This window comes from Cololabis saira, chromosome 5 (genome assembly GCF_033807715.1).
Source record: "Cololabis saira isolate AMF1-May2022 chromosome 5, fColSai1.1, whole genome shotgun sequence".
Classification (NCBI taxonomy): Eukaryota; Metazoa; Chordata; class Actinopteri; order Beloniformes; family Belonidae; genus Cololabis; species Cololabis saira.
In genome coordinates this window covers 19,276,378-19,295,073 of record NC_084591.1, presented here as the reverse complement: position 1 = coordinate 19,295,073, position 18,696 = coordinate 19,276,378, and the positions used below count along the sequence as shown (strand labels likewise).

Sequence of the window (18,696 nt, the reverse complement as noted above, 5' to 3'; positions counted from 1 at the left end):
AAATAACAACGAGAATCTTGGAAAGAAATCAAGTAAGCTGACTTGGTTGTAATGTCTTACATTAAAAATACGATTAAAGGTTGCCAATACATATAACTGACCAGTTGTCAAAGAGTTTCAAAGGTGTTTAAAGTGGAACCTGCAATGACAACAGACATACCGTATATACATGAAGTGTACGGAGAAGAGACTAGGAAAAAGTGCCTGAAACATTATGAGATCTCAACTGGCAGTCCAGGCCTATAACAGTGCAGGGATGGCATCAGGTTACCAGAGTCATTCCTAAGTATAAACATTACCATAATGAAAAGTTTAAAGACTAATCTAAGGTAGGGGGGGTTTCCGTGTTTTGAGTCCCAACTGGGAGCTGGGCCTACAGGAGCGGGGCCTAATAACTGACAGCTCTGCCCTGTCACACTTGTGGAAACTCTTGATAATACAAGTCTTCAGTCTGAGAGGATAAAAAAATGTTGCGATTATGTGGAAATATGAGATTTTAAAGATACAGTAGAGTTTAACACTTAAGAGCTTTATATCTGAGAAGAATAACTCTTTTTTAAATCTGTACAAGAAAACTCTCCTGCTATGTCTGACCAGAACTCTGGCTGCAGGACCACTGTGTAAAAAGTAACTTAAAAACAGAATGTAATGATATATATATCAAACTCCAATTTTGACAATAGAACACATGAAATGTTTAAATTGAAAAACATGCTTTCTTAATAATTCATAATAAGGCCATAATGGCAGCACCATCTTTAACATCAGTCCATTTTTACTTCAGAAAACTCAATCTGAGTGACCAAAAGACTTGTGAAGACTTGATGAGCTGTTGAGGTGATCCATTACCACACTTTCGAAGCTGGAAAACATCTAAACTTACGGGGCAGTGATACTTGTTGTGGCAAAACCTATTAAACACTCTTTAATATGTTTTTTCCAACTAGGTTAATATCTGGACTGAAACTGAGTGTCTAATGGCACTTTTCCACTAGTACCTACTCAGCTCTAATCATCTCAGCTCGGCTCGACTCAACTTGGCCTAGTTTCTTTTCCATAACAATCCAGCACCTGGAGCAGAAGTAGGAGGTTGGAGCGAAGCTGCTGTGACGTATTTGATTGTGTGATCTAAACAAAGAAGACAACACTAAAGATGTAGAACATGGAGGAAATGATATATGTGCTGCTGGGTCTGTGGCTTGTGTTCGATATCAAGTTAAACAATGAGAGTGAAAGAAGCTTCAAAGAAGCGATGCTTTTTAATTTTTTTTAGTTTGTCTCACGGCTGCTGAAAAGTCAGCTGGCCGCGAGCAGCTATGAAGTGACAGAGCTCCTGGTAGATCTGGTCGTTCCTTATCGCCCGTCTAGATCCCTTTTTAATTCTCTCCTCAGCCACCAGGTTTATGAACATCTGCACCTCAGAGTTGGACCATGAAACAGACTTTTGTGCTGCCATTGCCTGTCGAATAAAATGAACAAGAAGCCGCGAGTCGCTCTTTCGCTGATGTCCACATCCTGACTCAGACGTCTGACTCCCAACCCCCCGTTACCAATTACCGTTACCAAACGGTGCGTTACTCCGTTACTTCTGGCTACAGTGAAGCTTTTTTCCCCCACACCCGGAGACCAGAGGAAACGTAGTGGGCGCGTGTGTGTGCATTCAGAAACATGACCGGTCATGGCGAGCCAAGAGAAGGCGAGTTTCGCAACACGGAGATATTGTCATTACAGTAATCCCTGGTTTTTTGCAGGGGTTACGTTCCAAAAAGAACCCGTGATAAATGAAATTCTTTTTACAATTATTGTAGAAGGCTTCAAATTGCAGAGATCAGCCCCGCCTCGCACGCACTGCTCTTCTGAGCTGCTGCATCCCGACTCCGCTCTGTAGCGTCTTTTTCTCCTAAAGCCGCGGTGCAGGTGTGTTTTTTTCGAGAGAAGAAAATAGTTATGGGTCGTTGTTATCGCTCTTTTTTCTTCTGGGCAAAAAGATTCTTATAAACCGACATGCCACCATTGGTTATATTTGAGACTGTAATGAACGATTGATCAAAGTGTCCCGTTCTTGAGCTGCTGCTGAAGCTCATTGGCCGTTCTCAGCATTGTTGCTAAGTGACCAATGTTATTGACACAGGAAGTGAAGAAGCGGAGAGACTGTTTAGAATGCAGAACACGATGCACAATGCAAATCCATACAGTACCATGCTGAAATGAAGGCTAGAGGGGCATTAAATGGGAGCATTTATAATAATGTTTTTATTTAAAGAACAAAAAATTACTTTCCATAGTAACGCATTACTTTTGGGTCTAAGTAACTGAGTTACTGAGTTACTTTTTAATGAAGTAACTAGTAACGGTAACGGCTAGTTACTATTTTTCAGTAACTAGCACAACACTGCTCGGCACGTTAGACCCCTAGTGGAAAAGCACCAAACTGAGGCGAGGCGAGTCGAGTCGGGCTGAGTAGGTACTAGTGGAAAAGCGCCATAAGTTAACAAGCATAAGACTTGAGAGATGATCCAGATATCAGTAGATTTAAGAGAAGAGTCAGAACATACATCAGGCTTCTCAGTCCAGCATCACAATGAAACAAAGGAAGCAAAATGATTTTAAAGCATGAATCATGATTCATCCTTATGATTCAGAAAAACAGAGCTAATCTTTCAGGGACAAAGTATCAGTCTGCAGACTCTGCTCTCTGTACAAGGCTAAATTTGCTCCTCACAGTAGTTTTGGTTTAATAAAGTGGCCAAGGCAAAATTTTCCATCACAATACTAAAGGACCAGGATTGAGAAATACTGACATTCGCTCTAAAACCTAACTGTACTTTCCAGCACTGAGTTTTAATTTCTGGATGTACAAGCTGTCTATACCTGTACAAACACACTTCATCCCATCAAAGATACATGGTTTTGAACCTGACACTGATAATAAGCCAGAGAAGGGGCATGCACCAACATATTTAACATACCTATAATGCAGTACTATCTAAGGGCATGAAGATCACATGCCGATAACCGATCACCAAAAACAGTATCTGCCGATCCCAATATTGCCGATCACAGTGTGAAATCCATAAATTTGTCAATATTCTTGTCTCATGTACACAACACTGACATTGTATTATTAGGTATAAAAATTAGGAGATGAGAAAGTATCATGAATTGACCACTGTTTTATTGCCGGCTGAGGCAATGTGCAATATTTCACCCTAGACTCTTAGAGACGACATATGGCGCTTTTACACTAGTACCTACTCAGCCCGACTCGACTCGCCATGCCCTTGTTTCTTTTCAATACCCAGATCAGAAGTAGGCGGGTTGGAGCTAAACTGCTGTAACGTTTGGAGCCTTGAGCAGACATGGACTGAGAAAGCTCCTGGTATATTTTTTAATTAGTACCTCACTTTTGTTATGTTTGCAACTTTTTATGAATATAGTAAGTCATACTGTTCCCGACTACACAATTAGATCGGTACTGTTTGTTCAGAGAGGGTTCTACTTTTGTTTATAGCTTGCCAGTGAATAGCCTAACTGGCAGGTAGCCCTCTGCTACCTTGGCTGTGTTATATTGTTCCCCCCATTTAACTTGATGTATAGGGTATTTTCATCCTCACTTTGTTTGGGAAAGTGGGTGAGAGGGAGGCTTTACTGTATAGTTTGTATATGTTCTTTGTTTTTGTGGCTCTTGATGTTTATTTTGTTTAGGGGATTCTATTCTACTGTACTGCTCAGGATGGACATTCCTCTTTATGGTACTTAGTAAAAATATTCCATGCAGCGGCATCACTTTGGTGAGCTGGAATGTCCGTGGCCTTGGCCTTGCGACCAAACGTGCAAAAATATTTTTACACCTCAAGTCCCTCTCTGCTGACATTATGTTTCTCCAAGAAACCCATATCAGACCCAAAGACTGTAATCTATGACGTTGCAGATGGGCGGATCCGGTATACCAGTCCACTTTTTCGAGTAGAGCACGTGGAGTAGCTATTATTATTTAAAAAAAACACACCATTTGATCACATTTCAACTGTCAAAGACCCAAACGGTCGTTTTATTATAGTGACAGGATATGCCTCTCTCTTCGCAGCCTCTGACAGTATTTTCACGACTTGTCGGACGGCCTGGCCTCTGATCCCCATCCTCTTCAGGACCCTTGTGGTCGATGTGGCTAAAAATCCTCTACATCCGATCTCCACAGGGAGCACTTGTGTACACCAGCAACATAATAAATTGTGGATGTTGAAATATTCAATGTTTTCATAATTTTACAATAAGGAACGTTCTAAAATTGTTTACACATTTTTCACAGATTGATGAACCTCTGGTTTTAACTTCTGAGGGACTTTGTCTGTAAGATACTCTTTTGTATATCCTTGTATTTTATTTTTAAATTAGAGTTGTAATAAGGACTAATAAGGAATTGGCACCAATCTGGTGTCTTTTGGAAGTGAGTTGCATTCATAGCTACAGAGAACTAGGAATGAGAGACTTTTGTCTTTGCATCTTTCTCCTCCTTGGAATAAAAATGGACTAGTACTTCTTTACTGGTAAAAACCAAAGAGTTTTGTATTTTTTTTTTTAAATGCCGCTGCTCAACTTTTGTATATAAACCTATAAAACCCATGTCCCTTGTGGCAGTGGGGACAATGATTCAGTGGTACTTGCTCATACTCACCATTAATGCCCACATTTTTCAGATTATATTTAAACTTCTTAGATTTTTGGATCTGAAACACTTCTTCTCAATGCCATGTCATTCTGTCCCCTCCAAATATTCCTTTGTGGTGTTGTCTGTTCCACCTTCAGCTCTCTCAGGCCTGCTTGCAGACATAAAAAAGAAAAAAACTCACTTTCAGTCATAGTACATTTAAAACCTAGAGTCAGGTGGCACCGATCAGTTGACTCAGCATTTTGTGAAAAAGTTCAGCAGGGGCAGAAGAGCAACAGATGCTGCACCTGCAGCCTTTAAATTTAGATGACTGAGTTTTATTCTCAACAAAGATATTAAAGAACCCTTTCTTGCAAGTTGATCAAGTCCCCACAGAAAACAATCAGCAACTTTGCTTCTTGATTGTGGGAAACCTTGAATGAACCCTCATCTGCAGCAAATATATCTGTTGTCACTCACAGAAGGTGCTCAGGGGCACACATTAACTCCACAAGCCCTTGAATTTAATGGGTGTTGAGTGCTTTACCTTCCAGCAAAGAAACACAAGTTGTTTCCGTGCCACTGTTTCTGTGTGAACACAGGCCTCAATAAAACTGAATTCGAGAGCAGAAAAGATCCTAATCTCATGTGTTCAAGGGGCTCCATCCAAGAGCAGAAGATTTGCATAATGTGATTTAGGATTTACGCTGAAGTGTGCTTAATACCACAGATGATTTCACCCTCTCAGTTCTTCAATAGGCACTTCACGCTCTTTTATTCTTTGTTTGATAGGCCAATTCAATCAGATATAAGATTCTGATAAACTTGTGTACACCAAAGAATGGTACTTTTATGATTGGAGATTAATACAGTGGGGAGTGAGATTACTGTACAGTTTTAATCTTACAGAGTTTCTCTGTGGCTGTGATCTGGGTAAAGTGCTTGTTGAATAATAAAGATGTAGATGCTTGGTCACTGTCATACTGAGTGAGGATTGGATGCTAAACGTTGATCCTTTGGCTCAGATATGAGAGGGTGCTGTCATTTAAAAATAATGGGAGAAAATATTGTTTGTGATGCCAGATTTGAGTGTCTTGAAACCAAATGATAATATTCATATTCAAAATGACATCATAAGGCTTTCTGTTTTATTATCCTGGCATAGAGGTGATTAAAAGGTTCTCCTCGTTGCCTCCTTTGCTATTAAACGCTTTGTAGCAAAGATATATATTTTATACAATGTACCTCACGAGCCGGCTGTCGCTGCTCCCGGCCTTTTCTTTTTATTCTTTTTTATTGTAGTTGCATTAAACAAGGAATAGAGCTGCTACACTTGTTTTTTTTCCATTTTTGTGTGGCACAATGTAAAAACACAGTTTGCCACGCTCTAACAGAACTGCCATACAGAAGAGAAATATCCACAGATGGGGTAGGGTGTGCAGCCTTGTGGAGAGACTGATAAAAGTAATCACCTGAGTCTTACAGGATGACTGGCTCTGCACCCCACCCCCACAGGCTTACCGGGGTCCAGTAATGTCTGAGCTGTTACCATGGTCACCAGGCAGCGACAATGCAGAACAAGAAGGAGACTCATAGCACGGATAGGGACGTTGTGAACACAACTACAAATACCCTCATACTGCTGAGAAACTGTAGCACTTTGATACACAAGGTTGACTGACTGCTGCCCATTTAGCTCTGCTGGCTAACTGCTGTTTCATTTGTTCTTCTCTCTGTATTGTCATTATTTTTTTAAGAACAAAAAGGTTTATTTTTTCCTGCAGTCATGTTTGGAAAGTCTCTAAGAGATAATAACCCATACCAGGATAAGATATTTCACAACAACAGTGTTATATTGGATGTTGGTGGACCCAAATGCTAATTTTAGACACCCATGACCCTGTAGAGCAGTGTTTCCCAACCCTGGTCCTCGAGGTACACTGTCCTGCATGTTTTAGATGTTTCCCTGCTTCAGCACACTGTGATACAAGTGGCTGTGTCATCAACATAGTTGTGCAGGCCTTTATGACAAGCTAATTAGGACCATTAATTAGAATCAGGTGTGACGATGAAGGGAAACATCTAAAACATGCAGGACAGGGTTGGGAAACACTGCTGTAGAGGATTAAAAAAAATGGATGGATGGATGGATCGATGTCCTAATTTTTAACCCAAAACATTACAGACAAATGGGTATCCAAAATGGGTATCCAAAAGGGCGACAAAAAAAACAAAACATCAGGAAGCATTCCTGGGTGCACATCAAAGAGCATGACAAATTAACTGGAAGATGCAAGACGATGGCGATTATTGAAACCACATATAGTGTGAATATAAAATTCAGTACGCTGTATGTACCACATACTGCATTGTGGCTAGGGATGGGAATTGATAAGATTTTTTCGATTCCGATTCCATTTTCGATTCTGCTTAACGATTCGATTCTTTATCGATTCTCTTATCGATTCTCATTTGGAGAAAAAAGAGAAGAAACAATTTTAGTATCAACTTTGTTTTAATAAAACAAAGTTGATACTAAAATTGCAATTGTAAAATTGTTTCTTTGTTTCAATTTCTTTGTTTCTCTGATCTTTTTTGTTCAAAGATATAAAACTTTTATATCTTTGAACAAAAAAATATAATGAGGTCTTAAGATGCCCCCAGCCTTGGGCTCCTCGATGGTGCCAGGGGGTCCCCACAAAATTATTTGTAATATACAGTAAAATATGTATTTAATATAAAATAATAATAATAAAATAAATATTCTTCTGTAGAAATTATCTAGAAACAACAAATTATTTTGTAGCAATTGCACAAGAATGTCCAGTAACATGTTCAACACCACAAACTTATCACTGCTGGTAACATTAATCTATTCTGGCCTGATACTCTTCCCTGCCTTGATGAAAGGAGAATCTAGCGGTAGATGCTCTTTAACTTCTCCATAGATGAGCTGACGAGCTGCAGCTGTGTCAGGAGCTCTGCTGTCCGCCGGAGCGCCTGGCACGTCCGCGTGGCCGAGAGAGCAGCTCTTCTAAAGCATGAATTATGGTTCCGCGTTAAATCGACGCAGAGCCCTTGGCGTAGGGTACGCGGCGACGCGCGCCCTACGGTGCGTGTAGCCGAGTACCCTACGCCGTAGGCTCTGCGTCGGTGTAATGCGGAACCATAAATCAGCCTTACTACACATCGGCTGACTCCGCGCTCCCAGCGCATCAGCCGGCCGAGTCCTAACAGTTTCCCCCCATTGTTAAAATGTCCACATTGCAAGAATTGTCGCCCTGTTGTCATCCTTTTTGGTAAAATGTAACCAAACTTTCGAGCGTTTATGCCGCTTTGTCCCCGTGTTTTCCTGCTGGGCGCAAATGCGCACGGTGCGCAACGTGCTTGGTGACGTCACTCGCGCCCACTGGAATCGATAAGGGAATCGTTTGCGAAAAAGGCAAACGATTCCAAGGAATTGAAACACTGGGAACCGGTTCTCAACAAGACCCGGTTCTCGATTCCCATCCCTAATTGTGGCTGTCACATTGTTATGGCACCTTTAAAAGAGATTAGCTGGTCCAATTCTTATGCATTGGTTCATATCAGTAGTATACAGCAGATTGTTCAATTCAATCAAATCAAATTAAATTTTATTTATATAGCATCTATTACAACAGAAGTTGTCTCTAGGCGCTTTCCAGAGACCCAGAACATGACCCCCGAGCAATTATTACATAAACATAACAAAAACAATGGCAGGTAAAAAACTCCCCTAGTGGGAGAAAAACCTTAAGCCAAACAGTGGCAAGAAAAACTCCCCTTTAGGAGGGAAGAAACCTGGACCAGGACCTGGATCATAAGGGGGGACCCTCCTGCCAGCTGGGCAGATCAGGAAAAGAGAGAAGAGACAGAGAATGAAGAACAGAGAAAGGAGAGACAGACTGGTGCAGTACAGGGATGGTGCAGTAGAGGATTGACTATATAAACAGATGTAGACAGCCGACACTGAAGGGGTCAGGGGGTGGGGGGGTTGCAGGTCAGGATGTCAGCATACATCTAGCAGACATCTACACAGACAGGTGGAAGCATCAGTGGGATGATCAGAGGGGGGGACTGCAGGTCAGTATGCAGCTCCTGAAGCTCCGGCCTGCAAACATACACAGAAGAGGGGGGGGGGGGCAGACCAGCATAACTAACTACAAGAACGATGGTGGCTATGAGATACCTATAATTAATAAATGAAAATGGAAGAGAAAGACCCCTGCCAGGCCTGGGAGTCGAACCGGGAAACTTCTTGCTGTGAGGCAATAGTGCTTCCTGCTGTGAGACGGCTCCACCTGTTATTTTAATGTTTTATTTTTCTGTATGATTTCATTTTCATTTTCAAATTACTCAATTAACCAATAAGCTTCAGTTAATCATCTCTCAACATTCACGCAGAGACACAGCATATTCATAATTAGAGTCAAACTTCACCACACAGACAAGAATTGTTTCTGCTCATGCTTCGTCTGACCTGTTGATGACTCCAGTAATGAACCAATCAGTTAATCACTAAAACTATCACAACACATCAGCCCATACCTTCTGAGGTCTGGCATGAATGCATAACTACGAGTGCATTTCTGCAGCATGGTTTGATTGTTCTGGTTGAATATCAATGTGATTTTCTAAGTGATCTCCAGGTCCCTGTTTCAAATTTTCTGTTTATTTTCAACAATTATGGAATGTAACCACTGTGCCTCTGACTGAGAAAACTTTGGGTTTTATCAGTTTGTCCTGGACACACAAGACTGTGTCCAGATATTCTGACTACCTACTCTACGTCCACGAATTGTCTGTTGATATTAACATTTACACAATATAATGTTTCATTGATGTAAACTAAGATAAAAAGAAAAAGGAGTATAGTATTTCCATTTCCGAGGCAGGGGTGTGAAGACGTGACATTGCATCAGGTGGTTGAATAACATTTCCATTTTAAGTATTTTTAAGGTGGCAGGATTTTTTTAAGATTTCTTTTCTCTATTCTTGTCAAACCTAATTAATATTTGTGTCAGGATTGTTTAGATGAGGACCCAAATGCAGGAGAGAGAGCATGAGGCCGGAGGCAGGAGTTCTCAAAAACAAAGATTTATTAATTCCAACAAAAAGCGCTGCTTGGCAAGATGGCAAAAATTCAGAACTGGGATCAAAAAACTGGAAACACAGGTCAACACATGGTCAAAGTTCAAGGGGCCGTCCTCGGGAGCGGGCAGACCGGCGAGACAGTTTGGGAGGCCGCCCTCGGGGCCGGGCCGACCGCCGAGACGAGAGTTCGGGTGGGCGGTCTCGGGACTTAGCCGACGGGTCGGAGGGTCGGTCTCGGGACGTAGCAGGCGGGTCAGAGGGTCGGTCTCGGGACATAGCAGGCGGGTCAGAGGGTCGATCTCGGGACTGAGCAGATGGGTCAGACAGAACCCGAGGAGCCGGCTTCGGGGGACTAAGAACCCGAGGAGCTGGCCTCGGGGGACCAAGAACCCGAGGAGCCGCTTCGGAGGACACCGGGTCCTCGTCACTGGCTCGGGGGGACACCAGGTCCTCGGCACTGGCTCGGGGGGACACCGGGTCCTCTGCACTGACTTGGGGGGACAGCGGGTCCTCGGCACTGCCTCGGGGAGACCGGGTCCTTGGCACTGGCTGAGGGGGACACAGAGTCCTCGGCACCGGCTGAGAGAGGTCCGGGACCATCACAGGAGCAAGAACTGATGTGCCCGGGACCACCGCCGGAACAGGAACAGAGGCTGATGCGTCCAGGACCACCGACGGAACAGGAGACGATGCGCCCGGGACCACCGCTGGAGCCGGAACAGAGGCTGATGCATCCAGGACCACTGCCGGAGCAGGAACAGACTGGGGCTGGCGCCGACGTTGTCTCCCCTGGGGTTGAACACACCTGGGCCCCCCTCGAGCCAGGCGTGTTCCCCAGAAGCGGGACTCCTCCTCCTCGACAGGGCACATCTTCTTGTCCGACTCTCAGCAGAAGAACTCAAGGAGAGTGATATACTCTCCCGCTGGGTCCATTCTGGCTGGCCCATTCTGTCAGGATTGGTTAGATGAGGACCCAAATGCAGGAGAGAGAGTGGGAGGCCAGAGGCAGGAGTTCTCAAAAACAAAGATTTATTAATTTCAACAAAAAGCGCTGCTTGCCAGGATGGCAAAAACTCAGAACTGGGATCAAAAAACTGGAAACACATGGGAACACGGAAGGAGGAAACAGTACGGACCAGCGAGGAGCAGGGGAAAGACAAGACTAGATATACACAAAGGATAACAGGACACAGGTGCAGACAATCATGGTAGATGGGAAACAGGAGGGTCAAGACAGAACTGAAATGCAGGGACATGGGCTTACAAAACAAAACAGGGAAATGTCAAATCCTGACAATTTGAGCTTTTAGCTGAAATGTGCAGTTGATGGCATATTTGAAATACAACAAACCAACAGGTCCATCATAAAGGTCTTTAAAGAATCAGACAGACGGAGTGTCATAAACAACTCAAAGGAGGAAATCCTGTGAAGCTGAGGTGGGGAGACAGTTTTAAAACTAAACGTATTCAATGTGTAGAAATAAATAAAATGTGTTTTAAGACATGCACAGACCTTCATCATAAGTCCTGTTGATCAGTGATTAAACTTCTGCCATCAGATCGGGAGACGCACAAGCCTACAGTACAGCCAGGGCTGACCTGAAACGAGTCATCAAGAAGGCCAAGTACTGCTACAAACTGAAGTTGGAGGAGCACTTCTCCAACTCCAACCCCCGACGGATGTGGCAAGGCATTCGGGTCATCAGTGACTTCAAGCCCACCCCTCCCCGTCTCCTCTGACATATCCTTCCTCAACAAGCTGAACGAGGGATAACCATGTACCAGCAATAAAGGCAGAGCTGACTGCCAACCACCCGCCACTAACACTCTCCCCCACTGATGTTGAAGCAGTGCTGAGCCGGACCAACGCACACAAAGCTGCAGGCCCTGATGGCATCCCTGGACGTGTGCTCAGAGCATGCGCTGGGGAGCTGGCGGGGATCCTGACAGACTTATTCAACCTGTCCCTGGCCCGTGCTGTTGTTCCGACCTGCTTCAAATCCACCACCATTGTGCCAGTACCGAAGAGCTCCACACCAGCGTGTCTCAACGACTACTGCCCATTGGCACTAACCCCCATCATCTCCAAGTGCCTAGAGCAGCTCCTCCTGGCACACCTCAAATCCTGCCTGCCCCCCACCCTGGATCCCCACCAATTTGCCTACTGCAAGAACAGGAGCACAGAGGATGCAGTCTCCACAGCGCTGCACTCTGTCCTCTCACACCTGGACAACAACAACACTTATGCCAGAATGCTGTTCATAGACTTCAGTTCAGCATTCAACACTGTCATCCCGTCAAAGCTAGTAGTCAAACTTGCGGACCTGGGCATCACAGCTCCCATCTGCAACTGGCTACTGGACTTTTTGACCAACAGGCCACAACATGTCCGGTTAGACCACCACTGCTCCTCCACACTCACCATCAACACTGGCGTAGCACAAGGCTGCGTGTTGAGTCCATTCCTCTACTCCCTCTTCACCCGTGACTGCAGACCTGTACATGGCTCCAAGGCCATCATCAAGTTTGCGGACGACACCACCGTGATTGGCCTCATCAGGAACAATAATGAGTCGGCCTACAGGGAGGAGGTGGATCACCTGGCTGCGTGGTGCGAGGACAATAACCTGAGGCTCAATACCTCAAAAACCAAAGAACTCATTGTGGACTTCAGGAAGAATGCTGTCACTCATCCACCCATCCACATCAACGGTGTGGCAGTAGAACCTGTGACCAGCTTCAAATTCCTGGGGATCCAGATTTCACAGGACCTCTCCTGGACAACAAACTGCTCCTACCTGGTCAAGAAGGCTCACCAGCGTCTCTTCTTCTTGAGGACTCTCAGGAAACACCACCTCCCTTCAGACGTGCTGGTGAACTTCTACCGCTGCACCATCGAGAGCATCCTTACCAGCTGTATTACAGTCTGGTACAGGAACTGCTCTAGCGCTGACCGGAAGGCACTGCAGAGGGTGGTGAAAACCGCCCAGCGCATTGCCGGAGCTTCACTTCCTGCCATGAACACCATCCACAGGATGTGTTGTCTCAGGAGAACAACCAACATCATCAAGGACTCCTACCACCCAGCACACAGACTGTTTGCCCTCCTGCCCTCAGGGAGACGCGACAGGAGTCTCTGTACACGAACCACCAGGTTCAGGAACAGCTTCTTCCCCGCAGCTGTCTCCCTGCTGAACTCTGCCCCCCCAGGCCCCCACCCCCTTTCACTCACACACACCAACCCCCTATCCCTCCACCCCCCCAGGAGGTGAACGGGGCTAGTACCCACTAACTCTTTGCACCATTCTGCACAACTGTATATAATATATTTGCACTGGGCTTTTTACCTTTTAACTACCTCCTCGCACTACTGTGAATACCTCCCACTCATGTAAATATTGCAATCACCCATGTATACTGTAACTCAAATCTGTGTAAATCATATAATCACATCTCATCTGTTCATAATATATATTATTATTCATTCATGTCTGACCTGCACCGTATAACAACAGTTAGTTATTAATCTGCACTATGTACATATATATATATATATATATATATATATATGTGTGTGTGTGTGTGTGTGTGTGTGTGTGTGTGTGTGTGTGTGTGTGTGTGTGTGTGTGTGTGTGTGTGTGTGTGTGTGTGTGTGTGTGTGTGTGTGTGTATTTCACTGCATAAGCACTTCTGGTAAAATGCTAACTGCATTCCGCTGCCCTGTAATTTTGACATGTGCAATGACAATTAAGTTGAATCTAAAAAATCGAATCTAATCTAAACTGACCGTTTCAAAACGGTACAGGCTTCCTTGTATTTCGCTTTCTTTTCTTCAACTGATGTGTTCAGGTGAGAAAAAGATTGCTAAACAATCTTGAACCATAGTGTTGAAAAATTAAAGGCATTTGTCACAACAGTGGGTCATGATATGAGGAGTTCCAGTTCCACTGTGTGTGACTCTCCTGTTTTCAAAAGCTCCACACCCATGGTTTGGTCTGAAGGGGCCCTGGCTTTTCTTTTCTTGCAGAACGATCAGCTTTAAGTATGATCTACATGTTTATTACGCTTTCTGCCAGTGCTGCCACTGAAGCATCCATTGGACTTGTGTGTACCTGTACCTGGACTCTTTAAAGTCTTTCTGCAGGTATTCGTTAAACCCCTAATAACTGATCCATATCCATCTAAATCGAATACTGTGTTCAGATGTCCTTATATTTTATTCTGGCATTTAATCCCAAAAATCACACCTTTCTCTCCTCCTCCTCTCCTCAGTATCTTTCCTTTCTCTGTTATTAATTATGTCTGTCTGTTTTCTCTTTTCCTGATCTGCCCAGCTGGCCTCTGGCAGGAGGGCCCCCCCTTATGATCCAAGTCCTGCTCAAACTTTCTTCCCTCTTAAAGGGGAGATGTTCCTTGCCACTGTTTGGTTTAAGGTTTTTCTCCCACTAGGGGAGTTTTAATCTGCCATCGTTTATGTTATGTTTATGTAATAATTGCTCGGGGGTCATGTTCTGGTCTCTGAAAAGCACCGAGAGACAACTTCTGTTGTAATAGACGGTATATAAATAAAACTGAAATTGAATTGAATTGAATTGAATCCATTTGTCTTGGAATAATAGAACTGTCTGCATTTTTGTGTGTGCTGGGAGGTACACAGAGTGGGCTAGTCCCAAAATTTAAGAGCAAAACAAATATACAAAGAGAGAATAGGTAAACAAAGAAAGGAGAAAGACAGCCTCCAATACTCCCAAGGCCCTTAGCACTATTTTATATTATGTCACTTTGATATCTGCTTTTGGTGATGCAACAGATCTTTGCATCATACTGGTTAGTCATTCCTGCCTCCTAATGTGCGAGTGTCTATGAGCACAGGTCTACGGGTATATCAGCAAAAAAAGGACAAAAATCAATACATTAAAAAAATGGAGCCTGAATTTGAGACCCGTTTTCAGACTATTTAGTTTATTATAAATGCCTTAACATAAAGAACATTAGAATTATTAGTTTTCATGGTAAATAAACTTTCTTCTAATAAAATCTAAGCTCTTTAACTTTTAAAATCCCCTGTTGCTAATGAAGCGACTCCTAGGAGCTAACTCCAGCAGTCTAGGCAAGCAGTGTTTTTTTGTTCGGTCTCCCCTCTTCATGGTGTATTTCAATTAGCTCCTCTCACTTACTGGTCTATTCGAGTAGATAACAGTGCTCACCAGTCACATGTGATCACATCTGTTGTGTCAAGCCTGCAAATCTTGCTGCTATTCCACAAAAAATGCCTCTTTCCAAGCTTCCAGGTGTAAGCTCTGATTCAGAGGAACAAGGAAATGGGTTGCCATGGCTGAGCAACTGTATGCAGGACTGCATCATCCAGTGTGGTTGTGAAGTGAACACTGATGCTGTTCTGGTTGGCAGTCAGGTGTGCAGCTATGAGTGCAACAGATGCAAGCAGAAAGTCACCTGCCCTACTGCAGTTGGCCAAATAAGATTGCTGGAGGAGAGATACGTACGGCAAAGGATTCACATGGCTGAACTCAACACAATGAACTGTTGTCTAGTCTAATTATAAGAGCAGGTAACCATCAAGAACTTGATCGTGAGGATGGCCAACCCTCCTATAAGTCGGAGGCAGCATATCAGACAGGTAGACAAAGTATCAAAGGCTTCATTGTGGCAGTTAAGGGCCAGGTATGCAGATCCACAGTTCTCTAGAAGGAGCCAAACAGCAGCCAGAAAGGACCGTGAGAATACAATAGCTGCATTATTAAGTTTTATGTTTTATGTAAAGCACTTTGCGCTGCTTTTTTTTTGTATGAAAAGCGCTTAACAAATAAAGTTTGATTTGATTTGGTATGTGTGAATTCAGTCCAAGTCCCAGACTCAAGTCATCATCTCTACCACAACACTCTTTATTCATCTTCTTTCCTTTGTTTGTCAAATGCCATGTCAAAATTCAAACTTTACATCAAAGAGTGAGTTTTTTGGGAGGAAATTCTTAAAGAGATTAGAATTTAAGTGTAATGTTTTAGGTGGAATATTTTTTCATCCTTGTACTGCAGAGACCTTTCAGCCTTGATTTATAGTGCAGACATCAGGAATCCATCTGAGCATGTATGGGCTGCAATCTCCAAGTGAACACATGGCCAGAAATCTGTAACCAAATAAAATCAAGTTTTATTTATATTCTTCTGCTTTAACAGTGTTAACATAAAATGCATCTCTGCTCTTTCTCAACAGGTTACAAAGATGCTTGCTGTGGTGGTGATCCTCTTTGCTGTGCTGTGGATGCCCTATCGGACCTTGGTTCTGATCAACTCTTTTATGTCTAGTCCCTATCTGGATGCCTGGTTCCTCCTATTTTGTCGAACATGCGTGTATGCCAACAGTGCCATAAACCCTGTCATATACAATGCCATGTCTCAGAAGTTTCGCTCTGCATTTCGCGGGCTCTACAGCTGCCAGCGGCTGGAGGGAAATCATCGAACGCTGTCAACCATCCAATCCGGCTTCGGTACCATCCGAGACCCGCGGCCCGCCCAGGCCAACAGCAATGGAACCGATGAAAAGGTGAAGAGAGTCGTACTCGGAACTTCAACCAATCCGAAGACAAAGCAACCCGAGAGTGGACATCCGAAGACGCCCACAGTTAACGGCATGTCAGGTGACCATTGTACTGACGTAGGCCCAGCAGCCATGAGCTGCGGAAAAGGTCCGGAAAAAACCATGGCAGATGATGATCAGCAGTTAGATTAGATTAACACAAATGATGCCACACTTGATTTAGCAGACATAGACACGGGAAATGATCAGGAGGAAAATATGTAAATATTTCCATAATACTGTATTGTACAGAAGAGTATTAGGGCCAGGCTGGAGAAAAATAAAAATAATATTTTAGAGAAGGAAGACTTTTTTTTCCATTATGAACTTCGAGAAAAAAGTCAAAATGTTGAGAAAAAAGTTGAAATGTCGAGAAAAAAGTCAAAATTTTGTGAATAAAGTTGAAATGTTGAGAAAAAAGGCGAAATTTCAACTTTTTTCTTGAAATTGTATTTCAACATTAATCTCGACATTTCGACTTTTTTCTCAAAGTGCACAAAAAAAAAAATCTTCCCCTCTCAAATATTTTTTCTCCTGCATGGCCCTAATACTCTTCCGTAGTATTGTAACCCTTTATCATGGAAATTAATTTAAAAAAAATGAAAGACTTGAGGGATTTAATAAAATAATGATCTGAATTTACATTTTTATTATGAGGTAAAAAATATAGATTCCACCTTCCCTATTGAGCTATTATGTACTGTAAATAACTGAGTAAATCGATAGGTTATTTTCATTGGTACGGCATCATTACCTTTAACTAGAAACTGCAATGCTCCCGAGAGAAAATAGTTGCGGCACATCTCTTTGGAACCTTTTCTTTTCATATGTGGTAAGTTATGTGGCCTCATCACTCCATTAAAACAACAAACTCTATGGCCATTTTCGAAACCCACATACTATGAAGTGCACTTATAAAGTAGTTTACAGTATGTACTGGTCCAGCTATGGAAGAGTATTAGGGCCATGCAGGAGAAAAAATATTTGAGAGGAGGAAGATTTTTTTTTTTATTGTGCACTTCGAGAAAAAAGTTGAAATGTCGAGAAAAAAGTTGAAATGTCGAGATTAATGTTGAAATACAATTTTGAGAAAAAAGTCGAAATGTTGAGATTAATGTTTAAATACAATTTCCAGAATAAAGTCGAAATTTTGTGAAAATGTCGAAATTCGAGAATAAAGTTGAAATACAATTTCATGACTAAAGTCGAAATAAATGTCTCCTTTGGCCCATCAAATCCAGTTAGGAGAGCGACTCACAGCTATGCAGCAGCAGCCGTAACTAACTAACTAACTTACATCCTTGGAGTGGAACGTTAAGGGTGCCTTTCTGAAGTTATGCAACTGCATATGTCTGATACGTGTTTCAAATCCATACCGTGATCAAATTTTGACTTTTTTCTCAACATTTCGACTTTTTTCTCAAAATTTTACTTCAACATTAATCGCGACATTTCGACTTTTTTCTCGACATTTCGACTTTTTTCTCAAAGTGCATAATGAAAAAAAAATCTTCCTCCTCTAAAATATTATTTTCATTTTTCTCCTGCCTGGCCCTAATACTCTAATAGTACTGTATGCCACCGTTAAAAACAACTGTGCTGTAGCACAAGTCGGTCACATAACCTCTGAGGCTGGCTTCTGCTGTATTGTCATGTTACATTTTGAGATACAACATGAGAGGGAAAATGATCACTTGTACACTGGAAATTTTCCTGGGAGTAGCAAACAATCCAGGTACTTGTGGAATACTACAGATTGTGCAGCTACATGTATTTTCATACTGCACAATGCAGACGATGCTGCATACTATGTACTACGTTTTGGGAAAATCCAGTTCTAGGCCTAGGTTTTATTTGGAGTAATGTTCTTCATGGCTGCAATTAGACACGGTACCTAGAGCGGTTTCTTGCAGAATTGGATGGAACATAACAGTGATGTGCAAAATCAGAGTCGTCTCAGAGTCTGTGTCAAATTAGCAGCAGCTGTCTTGGCAGCTCTGTGGTTGTGTAAAACAGCAGATGCTTTTAAGTGGCTTAAAAAAATCACTTTACATTTACAATCTTAGTGAACATTTAGTGTCCTGTCTTTCTCTTGAAAGATTTATTGCAGTCCCAGTGACCCTGTACAGGAGTTAAATGTTTAACAAAAAGGATGGATGGATTTATTGCAGTTTTATAGAAAACTCAGTGGTTATTTCCCATTATTGTCCCCCATCTATTTGCTGCACCCTACAGAAAGGAGAGGTTGCAACTGCAGCACATCACAAAACCCTGTCCTTGACATTCAGGAGTGTTTTTTAATCTCCATTTGAACCAGACACCTGGATCTGAAAAACTCT

The 18,696-nt window shown here is 42.8% G+C and overlaps 1 protein-coding gene across 1 annotated transcript in view; it reads left to right on the top strand.

Annotated features, from left to right (window-relative positions):
- trhr2 (thyrotropin releasing hormone receptor 2) overlaps nucleotides 1-16,656 on the top strand; it is a 41,464-nt gene extending 24,808 nt beyond the window's left edge. The window contains exon 6 of the mRNA XM_061722501.1: nucleotides 15,995-16,656. Coding sequence (XP_061578485.1) covers nucleotides 15,995-16,510 — 516 coding nt within the window. The 3' untranslated portion in view covers nucleotides 16,511-16,656. The remainder of the gene's footprint in view (nucleotides 1-15,994) is intronic.
- Nucleotides 16,657-18,696: the final 2,040 nt, after the last annotated feature.